The sequence below is a fragment of the Diplotaxodon limnothrissa genome, linkage group LG18, assembly GCF_057381915.1.
Source record: "Diplotaxodon limnothrissa isolate DT_005_m linkage group LG18, D_limnothrissa_male_GT1.1, whole genome shotgun sequence".
NCBI lineage: Eukaryota > Metazoa > Chordata > Actinopteri > Cichliformes > Cichlidae > Diplotaxodon > Diplotaxodon limnothrissa.
The window spans coordinates 10,687,854-10,702,066 of NC_140613.1; the positions used below are offsets into that span (position 1 = coordinate 10,687,854).

A 14,213-nucleotide genomic window follows, 5' to 3' on the forward strand; every position below is an offset into this window, starting at 1 on the left:
AACAGCAGCAGCTTAAATTGTTGATAGAAGGTGGGGGATGGATCCATGCATCCATCTTACCTGGTGTTCTTTTTCTTTTTTAACCATAGATTTCTTGCAACATTTACTGTGTCACAGTCATTCCTCACTCTTCTATGAAAAATAATAAAATTACAACTCACAAGACCATATGACTGAGAATTGCCTTATAAGTAGCTTATTCAGTCTTGATGGTTGTATTTTCTTTTATTTGTGGTCATTTCTATCATGTACCACAGAAACCTGCATAGCTTGTGACTCTGTGGTTACTGTCAGTTTTCCTCGGTGCCCTCCCCATCTTTCTTTGTTTCGTGATGTTGTAAAGTATGTTAACAGATTGGCCAGGTATACAAAACGGCTTGGCACCTTAATGGCCAAAATCAAGTTGATTTATAAGAAATGCCTTGGCCCATATATGGTAGTAGTTTGGGTGCTGAAAGTGAACAAAGTCTTTATCTTGTCAAAAGTCAGACTACCAACCTTGGTCGGTTTTTCAGTCCTAATGCAGTGTGCGTGCATTTATTCTGCCAATTCTCAGTCCAAACTGGCCCAAGCCCACTTACAAAAAACCCACCCAAGCCTGGTAGCCATTACTGGGCTGGAGCCCAGTCATTTTTGGCTGCCAGGGCACAGCCGGCTGTGTGATGATCCTACTTTAGGCTTTTATTTTTGAAACAAAAACATCATTGTCACAGTTGTCATGTCATTGTCTTTGGTTAAATTAGTTAATTGCAAAAATATGTTAAGAGCAGACCGACATTTCCCGGTCCTGTTATACTTTCATTGAACTGAAGACCATTGTATGCACTTTTATCTATTCTTAACTAAAGAACACTGTTTTTTTAGGGTAAAATAGGTCTAAAATCTTTCATCTCTTATTTCAAAATATAAACATGTAACTGACAGGCAGAGATAAAATTGCAAACGAAGTTGTTTGTTGGAGCCTTTTCGCATTATTTGTGCCAAAACGGCTGTAAGATACCTTTATTTTGAAAGTCACTGCCGGATGTTGTAAAATTTATTTTATGCGCCTTGTCAGCCGCTTAGTGGAGATGTCTGTCTGTATCAGGGGCTGGGTTTCTATTTTATCCAAGAAGAGGGGAAAATAATAGAGTTTCAAGCATGAAGAAAGAAATACATTGAGTGTACACTGACAAATGATGATTTAAAAACTTTCCAAAACTTACCATGGCTATAAGGGAGCTCAAGGTTTGCCTTTTAGGGGTAAGTGGTTGATGTTTTTGTTGATCCGTTTTGGGGGCAAATTCCTTTAGTCTGCTGCGAAACTGAAAAAGCCGACAACATGTTGATGTTAACAGCTGCTCGTTTACAACTTAATGGTAGAGTCGGTACTTTGTCAGTTCCGGTATTTTATTTAAAAGAACTCTTTGTCGTCTTCGTGAAATAAGTTGGGAATTTAACTAATATTAGTAGCTAGTAGTTGGCTTAAAACCAGCCTCATCGGTCGGCAGTCATTTTGAGTATGTCCTCTCGCATGTATTTTGTAGTTCTTAACAGATTAAGCTCTGCTGTGTAGTATAAATCTTTACTTTATAACGGCTCTGACAGTTTATCAGCCATTACGTCATCATCGGAGCCAGCGAGCCGTTAGATTTCTTGCTGCGTTAGCGAAACACGTCAGTCTGTCTTTATAAACGGTGACAGGGACGGCGAGTGCGCTTTGGACCGCAAACTGTCGCTTTATCGATGATGTTGAAGTCGGGAGCTGGGAACTTTTCAGAGCCTCATAAGGTTTTTAGGCCCTCGCATACCTCCTCAGGGCCCTGACATCCTCACTAAAATATTTTTTTGAGTCAGCCCAACCATACGCTGACCTTAACCCATCTTTTGTTACACCTCTGCATGCTTATAACAAGCGGGAGGAGCAGATTTTATGCACATTTAAAGTCACATAAAACCGTACAGGGGTGTTTATACGATTAAAAAAATGGGGTGCCACATTAGGAGACTAGGAAGTGGGTGGGTGGGGGGTCCTATTTTCTTCATCAGATGTGTTACATGAAAAGTGGGACTGCATGAGAGTTTAAATTATAGACAGACTCAAAGATTAATGTAGATACAATGAGTTGAGCATTATTACTGTTGACATGTTGGTCTTTTGGAATCAGAGGTAACAATTGAGAGGGGGGGTCTATCCAGATATCGGTAGTAATGATACCAGCACTGGTTTTGGTATCAATACTAGTGCGATAGAATTGATACTTAGTTTCTATGATCTAAATTCAGTATGTAGTCCATTGAACTGTATTAAATGACTTTTTGGGGAAAGGATAAAACAGACTTTAATGTCTATTTTATTTTTACCCTATAACCCATTTAAACAACAGAAGTCTTTTTGAGACAGGCACACTTGCGCCTTTTTTCCAATAGTACCAATTTGACTCAACTCTACTCATTTTCAGTTGTTTTCAATTACAACTGAGTACCACCTAAAAACCGAATTGAGTTGAGCCATGCTGAGCCCAGTAGGTGCTAGTGGGGCAAAAGGGCATTACGTTCCAGGTCTCCAAAAAACACAGTTTCAAGATACACAAAAAGCTGAAAGGTGTGTTTTATTGTGTTATCCAATTACTGTGGTCAATAAAATGTATTCAGAATTTGCAAATTCATCTCATAAGTCATGACACACCACTCTTCTCTACATAAGTTGATGTTATAAGTTAGAAGTATCGGTATTGGTAACAGCGATACTGGCCTTGTATTTACTTAAAATCTGCAGTATTGCACAACACTAATAAGAGGTGGCTCTCTCTGTGAACCACATGCTCATTTGGCTAACACCTTGTGATTGTGTTGGGCAATTAGTATATTCTGAAAAGTCAACTTACTAAATGGAGTCTGTAAGTAGGAAGTGAGTCTGTGATATCAGTAAAAAAATGTATACCGGTATTATCTCGGATGATGATGGACATGATATAGCCACTGTTTGCAAGGGAAAATGTGTATTCCCAGAGTGGTTGGTGAATAGTTCCCAGAGGTTGCTTGGCTGTTGCTACAGTAGGTGAAATCAGTCGCAAAGAGGACGCTGTGCACAAAAGCCTCTTTGTGATTGCTTTGGTGGCTAGCAGATTGTTGTGCTCACCTGGAGTTAGCATGGAAGATGCTGATTACAGCTGGAACCTTTTGCAACCACAAGAGTTGCCCCCTGCTGGCCCTTAGTAAGAATGCAGGTGAAGTATTCATTGTGAAAACCCTTAATAAGTAAAAGTGATTATAGTACAAAAGTTTTACCATCAAAATATATTTAAGAAATCTAAAGTGAAAGTACGTGTTACACAGAGTCATACACCGTGTGTTACTGGATAATTTCACGTTATCATTTTAATGACTTAAATACTGCTGTTGCATACTCTTGTATTTGCTATGGTTGTATAATCCAGTAGGTTCAATAGTGACCGCTCACTCTTTGTGTGCATGTCCTGTGACTGATTGATGTTTGCAGGACACTGGAGTTGGGAAATCCAGCATTGTTTGCCGATTTGTCCAGGATCATTTCGATCACAACATAAGTCCAACCATAGGGTGAGTGTTAATCAGCAGAAGGCTTAAGCAGCAGGAAACTAATCAATCGTGTTTGGACACAAAGCTGAAGTAAAGATGTACAGAAATGTACAGGGAGATTCAGCCAGTTAATCAGTAATTTGGCTGAATGAAACTATGCTCAAGCTCAAGTTAAGCTTGTGTTTTTTAGTGATCTCAATCCACATCATTTGTACTAATGGGTAGATTGATAATCCTATGAACTGTCTATAAGCTACAGAAGTTAAACCTAATTATAGAAGAACTGATTACTCAAGAGATAAAAATGAATGTACCTTATTTCATTTGGGTCTTTTATCTTAACTGAATACTTATATATACATATAAGGAATTGCATAAGACACTATTGTCAGACTGTTAAAACTTAACAGACTTTTATTACTATTTAATATTTCTTTAGTCCACAGTAAAATTGGGCGGATTGGTGATAGTCATAACCTCTGAGACAATGTAGAACATGTACAGCTCAGCCAAAAGGTCTCCTTCCTGTAAGGGAAACCTCAGCAGGTAACACATAGCTTATTCTAAACAAACTTTAGCAACTGAAATAAAGACAAACCCACGCGGGAGTCATCCTGCTTCAGCTCCACAACTCCAATAATTCTCATAAGGTGTTTTCATTTTATTACAAATATGTGATTTAATTACATTTTTGAAGTACAAATTTTAGTTAAGTGTTTGCAAGCTTTAATGCACAAATAGGGTACGAGTAGTGGTTGAAAACAGTGTAAAAAATGTAACTTATGGGAAAATGGGTTCAAATGAATAATTGCAAATCCACCTTCCAACTTCTGTAAGCCTGTGAAAAAACCTTGATTTTACTATGTCATTGCATCTGATTTTTTTTTTTTTTTAAAAACCCTCACTTTGGAGTAACACTTTAAGGCAAAAAGATTGTAGAATTGTTTAAAAATTATAGTTTTCTTAGTACTTGGTGCAATAAACACTGAAATAAAGGAGGTTTTACATGCCTCTATAGCAACAAACATGCTGTCCCAAACATACTTGTTTTCAGTGTTCTTACTTTCCTGCTGACATGCACAGATTTTTTTCCCTTTGTTTTTAAAGAGTGACCTAAAAAATAGCTGTTGTGAAATGCTTTAAATCATCCACAGAGCGTCATTCCTGACCAAGACAGTGCCATGTGGAAATGAGCTACACAAATTTCTAATCTGGGATACAGCTGGGCAGGAACGGGTAAGTGTACGCAACAGAAACTCCGCATGGACTCGCTGTTAGCTTTAAGTTAACACATGTGATGTTGATTTTCCATTAAACTTTGCATCAGAAAGCTGGTACTCGTGATAGGTAGATATTTATAGGTTATGAAACAGGATGCTTGACACAAGAGTTCAAAGGTCATGAGACATCACGGTGATTAATTTGATGGCTAAGAGGGGGAGGTGGGTTATAGCTGAAGCTTGCCAAACCTGCTTACTGCATGGAAAAAACTAACGCGAGCATTTCCTGCTTATGTGTGAAAAAAGTATGCTGGGACTTCTGCTGTGAGCGTTCTATTATTACATTTGACCGACTGATCTTGTGTGATCAGTGGTGCTGATTGTAAACATCTGTGAACAATACAACTGTGGACACTCTTGAAATATTGATGTCACTGTAGTGTAGTGTTATCATCATGACTGTGAGCTTGCTGATTAAACCTGTGACGTCTGAGTAATTAATATAATTTCAAAAACATGCCATAATATTTTTTTCTACATTTATTATCATTCAAACACCATCTGCTTGTTTAAACACACGCTTCCCTTACCTGACATTTTTGGGGTTTTAGATATCAAATATAATTGAACATGTCAGTGTTTCTCAAACTTTTCAAAACGAGTACCACCTCATAAAATATATGGCTCTTAGAATACCACCCTTATGACCAACATTAAAGTACAATAGTATACGCCTATTTAACACCATATAGTTTACATGAGACAATTTTATTTCTTATATGAATGTTATTTATTTTAACTGTCATAAACAGGATGTGACAAGTGATAATAATAACAAAGGTACTGCATTAAAACATTCACAGCAGGTGGGATATCTGATTGATGACCACAGTTTGAGAACCACTGGAATATGTTATTTGAAGGCACTGATAATGTTTTTAAACTGAAAAGGGTTTTATAAAATAAACTTCTGCAAGCCATAAATGTAATGAATTTTTTAAAACGGAAATGATGCACTCATTTGATTTCTTATTTAATTGGCCACACATTGTCTACTTTATTAAAATACATACGAGCGATCGTGGCTCAAGAGTTGGGCGTTTGCCTTGTAATCGGAAGGTTGCTGGTTCGAGCCCCGGCTTGGACAGTCTCGGTCGTTGTGTCCTTGCGCAAGACACTTCACCCGTTGCCTACTGGTGGTGGTCAGAGGGCCCGGTGGCGCCAGTGTCCGGCATCCTCGCCTCTGTCAGTGCGCCCCAGGGTGGCTGTGGCTACAATGTAGCTTGAAATCACCAGTGTTTGAATGGGTGGATGACTGGATGTGTAAAGTGCTCTATACAAATACAGGCCATTTACCATTCTACCGATTGACTTTTTTTTTTTATGATTGTTGAGTTAACTAAACTGCTGCAACTTTGAGATGAATTGTATCTTCTCTTCTCATTGGCAGTGGATATATAGTTGTACTGATGATAGTTGCTGAGCAATGTGTCTGTGCAGAGGAGAAGAAAAGCTGCGCAAGCTTAAGGGAATGGTGCCGGTTTTAACTGATAAGAGAAACCAACAGTAACTTCAGTACAAAATAGAAATAATTTTGATACAGATGCCATACATTGGTATAGGAAATGTAAAAGAATATAACCTGAGTGTGATATTTATTCTTAAATTGACATTCGTTTTTGGATTCACTGTTTATAAATGATCTCAAAGTTTGGCACGTGTTGGTACATTATTAGCCGATGCGTTCACTCATCGTTTATCTGCAGTAGGCTAACATTTAGTGAGGTGATTTTTACATTCAGCATTTCTTTACAAGCTACCACAGTTTGTCAAGTCAAAGTGAAGGTAACTGCTAAAAGTTAGAAAGGCCTGGGGACTTGAGGAAGTAACTGTTTCCATAAACTCATCATGTAAGAATGTATGGGCATAGTACTCTGCCAGGCTTTTATAAGCTTTTTTTCCCCCTTATTAATCATAGACTGAGCACTTTGGATCATATTTATGTGTGATATACCAAAAAATGAAATCAATCATGCTAACTAATATAAATGTGTCGTCTTTTTTTAGTTTCACTCGTTAGCTCCTATGTACTACAGAGGATCGGCTGCTGCTGTCATTGTCTATGACATTACTAAACTGGTAAGTGTAACAGCAAGTTTACTATTGCTAAACTGGTTAAAGTGTCAGGGCTGTTAGCTCCCTGGAAAAAATGAAAAACATCAGTAACAGCTGTCCTGAACATTTGTAAGTGAAGAATTTTTGCTACTTTTCCATCACTGTGAGATGCTGTGTTTCATGACCTACAAATGTCATTCTTTCCTGGTTTGTTAATGGAAACTCGTCTGGGGAAAAAAAAGCAATGAATATATGACAGGAGACGGAAAAAAACTGCTAGGCATATTCTCATAAACGATCTATCCCAGGATTGACCCCAATTTCTTCTTGTTGTCCAGGATTCGTTCCAGACGCTGAAGAAATGGGTGAAGGAGCTGAAGGAACACGGTCCAGAAGACATTGTAGTAGCTATAGCAGGGAATAAGAATGATTTAGGAGACATCAGGTGGGCTTCTTTTTTTCATCTCTCTTTTTTTTTATATTTGTAGTTTTTATTGGTGATCTTGTACAGAAGGAACTTTACAACATACATGGGGACAAAGATCAGATAGCCATATACATTGTTGGTCAACATATCCAACAGAATTTCAATTTCTCAAAACTGTAGGAAGATGTAAGTAATAGTTCCCAGTTGTATTTCTCTAACTGGAGGCAGTTGATCCAATCTTGGTGTGATGTCCACCTTATAGTTGCTTACCTAGGTAAGGAGAGTCACTTAAATAAAATCGCTTCTCAGCTCTTTAATGTACTGGGTCCATCTGGAACAGAGTTTGTTGAATTTGTCTCTTTGAAGCTGCAATTTTTCATCTCTTTTGTTGCAAATATGTTTAAAAAAAGTTTCTACAGACACTGTTAGACTGAGTTAACAAACAAATGTGAAAATGGAAATAATTTACCTCAAAAGGGGTCCAAAGTTGAGGGATTTTCACAGTGAGCAAACTGCAGAGAAGAAGTACAAAGTATTGTGTTGCAAGTCTTTAAGAGTGAAACAGGACAACTGTTAACTTAATCCGGGCAGAGATCTGAATCATCGTCTAGCCACGTCCTGTCATACCACACTGAAGTAAGGTGGTTAAGCCAAGGACTTGTGCATTTCTTGAATTTACAACCACTGGGGTTCTTTGTACTGACAGCAGACTGATCTCTGAGGCTCTTCGTCACATGTTCTGTCAATGAATAGCTCGTTAATTGTGGTCGTTTTCAGAAAGTACTTCTATTTTTGTTTTATTGCCTGACAGACTTGAGACCAAACTAAAATATATATGTGGCCTATGAACTAAAATAATTTTGACACCCCTGTTATTGGAGGTCTGTGGCATCACTTCAAAGGTCTTATTTGTTCCAAAGCAGCAACATGACCTTTCTCTTTATGTTTAGTGATGAAGAAGTTGTGTTATTATTCACTCTGGTCCCAATTATAAGTCTTCTTTTATTGTATCCCTTCCTTCAACAATATATGTGCAGTAAAGTCACACAATACTGTGCAAAGGTGTGGAGTCGCCACTTTATTTCTGTACATTTTGTACGTTCTTGTACCTGACTATTTTCAGTGGACTGACTTTGTTGAGCCACTGACCTATGAAACAGTCAAGTTTAAAAAGTCCTTTTTTAAGTGTTGCCTTCACATTACAGACAACTTAGCAAATAAACAATTTTCAGTTGTATCTGTAGACATTTTGTTACTGGCAGCCTGTCACAAATATACATCTTTTGTTAACATTTTTAGTTGAATTCATGAGAGATTGCAAAGATAACACAATTTGACAGGCATAAAATGGCATTTCTACCCCAACAAACTGATTCCCAAAGTGTTATAAGCTGAAACCCCGATATATTTTGGCACGGTGTGCAGTTTGTCCTTAAAAAAAATGGAGGAAACTGCACAATCAGAGGTGAGAAGAAGTGTCAGGCCTGAAAAAAAAAAACATGTCTACATCCAGTTAGAAACTCAACTGGTGAAAGTGACTAATTAAAATGCAGATTTTCCATCTGAACTGTTCATCTTTTTTACAGGGAAGTTCCTATGAAGGAAGCTAAGGAGTTTGCTGAATCAATTGCGGCTATTTTCATTGAGACGAGTGCCCGAAATGCTGTCAATGTTGAGGAGCTCTTTCAGAAAATCAGTAGGTTTTGTGGCTTTTTGTTTTCTCCATCAGAAGTACTAGTGTGTCCTGTCTTGTGCTTGATTTAGAGTGGCCTAAGCAGCCTGCTGCACCTCCCCAGAAAAGTAACTACACTTTTAGAGCGGATCAGCTCTAAAATCTTCTCTCTTGTCTGCATTTCAGTGAAAGTAACTGTTGGTCATGTTAAACACTAGTCTATGTTAATACCCTAGTGAACTCCAGCTTCCTCTCATAGTCCAAAAACGGATTTGTTAGGTCAACAAATCTAGATTGGCTACAGGCCCTGTGATTGAGGGTGTCCTGTCTAGGATGTACCTGGCAACTTGCAGTATGACAGCTAGAATAGACCCTGAAGTGGATGATCAGTTAACAAAGTGGATAAATGTGACAAGAGACAGTTTTTTTTTAAATGTATCTTTTGTTTGTGCTCAGAATGGAAGCAGAAAAAAATCTCTGACTTTAATTATTCAGTTCCAAATAAACCTGGACTCTACATTACCCTGGAGCCTGCAACACAGCATGACTCCAAATGATGATATGAAACATGCAGTTTGTAATGCACATTTTCTGTTTTAATTGCATTAAGGTTCTGCCATAATGTGGGGGATACATTTTAAATCAAATATAACACAGTGAAAGTTTTATTTTTATTCCGGCTAATTGATGCTGGGATGTTTTGGTTCAACGCTGTGTATCCTAAGCTAAGCAAACTCCTTTCTTTCATGTGGTCATCAAAAAAACTGCTCTGCCTTAATTTTAGTAGTAGTGAAGCAATGCCAAATACAACTCAGCTAAATTTATAAAACTCTTTGTATGCTTAAGATGACTAAATCTGATGTGGAATCTCTTTAAATGTCTGTATTTTTAGGTAAACAAATTCCACCCCTGGAAAATTCTGAGGTGGACAGCAATGATTCCTTTAAACTCACACGACAGCCTGCTCCATCCACCAGGAGGTGCTGCTAGTACCAGCAGCGGCTGATAAGATTACTTCCTTCCGCACTAAGGACCCACCAGCACAGCAATCCACACGGCGTCTTACCCTAGTGACAGCACAGTGAGCAGACTGAAGTTGGCCTGCACGTGTGGTTGATTGCAACATGAAACAGAAAAACCTGCCAGCAGTATTATATGCGTCAATCCACCAGTTTTAACATGCATGTTTATTTAATTTATTCCTAGCAGTTTCAGATCTGCTGAAGTCATGAAGCAGAAAGCCTTCAGTTTGTCCCCCTCAGGTGGTGTTCTGGCTGAACTACTGTGTGGTGTGATACATACAGAAGCTCATTCTAAATTTCAACTCATTTTATACTCTGACTTTAAAATTGAGCACAAATTAAAAACAAGCGGAGCTGACGTGTTTTCTAAAGACAGGAATTTAATAGTTGTTTTCATCACTCTCCTTCTCTGTAGACTATTATAGCACTGTGGCTCTTAAACACATTGAAATTCTTAATATCAATTTTTAGCAAGTCTAACTCCTCCACCCATGAAGCATTTGTGCACATGTGCCACATTTAAGTAAGAGGTCGTTAAGAACAAACTCAGACGAGCATTTATCTCTGTAGCTCAAATGCGACAGGTTTACATTCCTCACGTGTTTTTCACGCACATTTGCTTTAGAAAGGTTTTAACTGTAGTGCTGCAGTGGGAACAGCTTGAATCACAATTACAGCATGACACCCCCGGCTGAAACACTGTGACCAATGCTAGAACTGTTTACATAGTGATTTGTTAAAGATGTTTTCTACGTGCTGAAGTGTATTGAGATTTCATTGCAGGGAACGACTGTATACAGCTGCCAGTCGTGTTTTTGTTTTTTCATGCATTTTACCTGTAAAAGGGGGTCACTTTTGTATTGTTGATAAGAGACAAGAACTGCATCTATTTGACTTTAAACATGTGTGCAGCTGTTATATTGCATATACTAACCAAACTCTAAAAGAACTGTGGGAGCGCAGCCCTAACCGTTTAAACCGTTCATCATGCAGCACTTTGCATATTTACACAGTATCAGCTGGGAGTTGCTTTAATAGTAAAAATGTTAACTATTGCAGTTCTCCTTAACTTCAGCATACAGGAGAAATTATTTGAAGGAACATGAAAATTAATTACAATACTGACCAATTAGTTTTGCATTGTCATAGCTTACATTTGTAGTTTACATTTGTACTTGAGTTACTTATTTACATTATAACGTGTACAGTTTTTATCAACAGGTATGATGGGATAATAGAATCAAATGTTGACTTTGTAATGCCATAAATATAATGATATTTACCGCCCTATATATGGGAAAATATACCAGCCTTCATTCAGAAATCTTCTAGTCTGTGTGGCCTTGCTTATCTGAAAAACATACGGTGCATACCTTTAGGTATATGACGCAGTTTTTTAGCTCAGAGGTTAATTTGGAGCACATGTGCGGCATGGGACTACAATCTTTCACTAAAATGCACCACTCAGTAATTGGCTTAAGATGAAAACTGAAATGAACTTAAGAGCTTCTTAGTACCAGATATAAACAAAGTTATATCAGCTGGAAGAGTTATGATTGAAAACAACCTTCATACAATGTAGACTGGATTTCTCAGTGCGCATTGTTTGGACCCCCTTTTGTGTGTTGAGATGGCGACACAAGTGCCTTTTGTATGTTTTTCTAAACAAAATGTATGACATGGCTAAAATGTGCATACTGTTAGAATTAATTACTCATGTCTGACCAAATATATACATAACACTGCCATTCCTTTACAGTCACACTCATACTGTATGCTGCAGTCATGCTTCTCTGTTTACTCTATAGACCAGATTAACATCTGTATATTAATCAATGTAATAAAGAAGTAAAGATTCAATTTCTCTTCAAATTTTACTCTTTCCAATAATGAAATACTGAAGTGTCATCAAAGATCTCAAACACTGTCAAAGGATTACAAACTAAGCTGATGTCTGTACAGTTTCTCAGTCATCCAGTAGTCTAGAGAGCTTGAAAACAAAGAGGCAACTGAACTGATGATATTTGATCTATCAATCATCCAAGAGTCTTCTTCAGCTGTAAAAGTAAAAGGGGGTGAATCCCGCTTGCTGTCAAAGAAACTGGAGAATTTTAGCCAACAAGCTTGACATCCCAGAACACTTCAGACCCAGCGACACACTTGACAAAAGCTGGTTCATGCCAAAGACAAAACTCCCAAACACAAGCTAAGTATCATAGTGTTCTCACTGGAGAAAACAAACAGCTATTCCATAAATGCATGGCACAGCGTAGAAGAGCCACCTCGACAGGACAAGACTGAGCTACACATCTGCATCTAAAGGATAAAGGCCACTCTTTGAAGGATGCCAGAGTTCAAACTTTAGACTGAGAAGACAAACGGTTTGAAAGAGGAGTAAAACAGGCCATCTGTCCACTGATGTGGATCGTCATTGAACAGTGGCTTATGACACCAATGAGGTCTCGCAGTACTTTCACTTTTAACCACCCTTAAGGTGTTGGTAATGACCCATACCTTTCATTTTTAGAACCGAACAAGCCTCTTTTCTCAAGATCTCTATTAAGTTTTGATAATAGGTAAATGAGTGAGAAAGATGCAGTCACTAAAAGAGGGTTGTATCATGACATTAACATCTTGACATTGTGAAAACACTCTATGCAGCCTCATTTAAACCACCTTATACTGGAGTCCTATGGAAATGACTGAACATGATACTGGTAGGGAAGAACAAATGTCTGGCTTTCACCTAAAAAACCCGATATCACTATAGAACAACCTTTTATCTTTAACAGCAAGAAATGATCATTATTTCTGAACATGCACAAGCGTGACACTCTGAACTGCTTTAAACACCTCAAATCACATGTAGACTGCGTCCTATTCAGTACAGCTTACTGAGGAGAAGTCCTCAATTCCCATAAAAGTGATGGATCGCAGTTGTCAATGGTCTCTAAGAGAGCAAACCTCAGATATTAATAGTTCACAATGAGTACACACACTGCACAAAATCGCTGGATTCCTCGCAAATAGCATCTTAAATTCCCCTTTTTAGCATTCCCCTTTTCATCTACGCTCACATGATGGCCCAAAATGTGTTAAGTTTCATCTCTCGAATAAAAAAAGTTTTTCTTTTTTAGAAAGAGTTCTCCTCAACCAGTTGGTGTTTTTCTGCACTGACTTCAGTATTAACTAAAAAAGAAACAGCTGCAGGAAGATTTTCAAACTAGTTAGGTTAGTTGGCAGTAGGTCACCAGTCTGCGTTCAAGCAGCACTGCCTTAAAAACAGTCATGATTCTGTCATGGAAATCACTACGTGGGCTCAGGAACACTTCCAGAAATCACTGTCTGTGTCTGGGAATTAATGCTTGTGTAACTGGGAGCTCGCACACCTTTTTCCAGGTGGAAAAGCAATCATCACTGCTGAAAGGTATATACACTTTTTAGAGCAACATAAAGCTCCCATCCAGATGACGTCCTCTTTCAGGGAAAGCTTTGCATATTTCAGACTATGCTAATCTGATTACTGCCTTAGTAGGAGAAAAGTCCAGGTGCTGACCTGGCCTGCCTGTATATCAGACTTTTCACCAATGAAAAGCATTATAAGCATGATGAAATGAAAAGTAAAAACAAAGAAGAAGACCTGGAATTTTTGAGCAGCTAGAGTCATATATCAGACACGAACCAGACGACATTCATCTCTCAAAAGTCCTACAACTGGTCTCCAAATTTTTCCCAGAGGGATACAACTGTTGTTAAAAGTAGTGGTTAAAATCATGGTTTTATAAGATCTCCAAATCTAAAATAGTCTAATGAAATTTTGCATTGATGGAAAAAAATCACTTCTGTGAAAATAAGATAATACTAAGGGCCTATAGTCCCTTAGTATCTGTATACTCAGTATACTGTTATCAGTATACTGAGTATACAGATACTAAGGGCCTATAGTCCCTTAGTATCTGTATACTCAGTATACTGTTATCAGTATACTGATTAAGTAATCTGTGGTTTAGTTTGATTGCACACATTGATTACGTCGTAAACAAACATCTTTAAAGGGTGACCACTCCGGTACTGTTACCAGGGCAACATGTGACCCGTGCTACACACCAACCTCAACATGCCCTTTAAACCACAAACAACACTTACATTTACGTTACATGTACGTTCACTAATACTTCTAACAGGTTTAACTAGACTACTGCAGAGTGAATTTACTG

At 38.1% G+C, this 14,213-nt stretch overlaps 1 protein-coding gene across 1 annotated transcript; it reads left to right on the top strand.

Annotated features, from left to right (window-relative positions):
• Positions 1-1,073: 1,073 nt before the first annotated feature.
• Positions 1,074-11,801, top strand: rab31 (RAB31, member RAS oncogene family). The gene is made up of 7 exons (XM_085377903.1): positions 1,074-1,242; positions 3,482-3,561; positions 4,695-4,776; positions 6,828-6,899; positions 7,214-7,320; positions 8,889-8,998; positions 9,867-11,801. The coding sequence occupies exons 1-7, from the start codon at positions 1,207-1,209 to the stop codon at positions 9,962-9,964; spliced, it is 585 nt and encodes a 194-aa protein (XP_085234029.1). The 5' UTR covers positions 1,074-1,206; the 3' UTR covers positions 9,965-11,801.
• Positions 11,802-14,213: the final 2,412 nt, after the last annotated feature.

Bases quoted from the DNA above. Each gene is read 5' to 3' on its own strand.
- rab31 (XM_085377903.1), top strand. From the start codon at position 1,207: ATGGCTATAAGGGAGCTCAAGGTTTGCCTTTTAGGG. The intron at 1,243-3,481 runs GTAAGTGGTTGA...TGATGTTTGCAG, and splicing joins TCAAGGTTTGCCTTTTAGGG to GACACTGGAGTTGGGAAATC. The intron at 3,562-4,694 runs GTGAGTGTTAAT...AATCATCCACAG, and splicing joins AACATAAGTCCAACCATAGG to AGCGTCATTCCTGACCAAGA.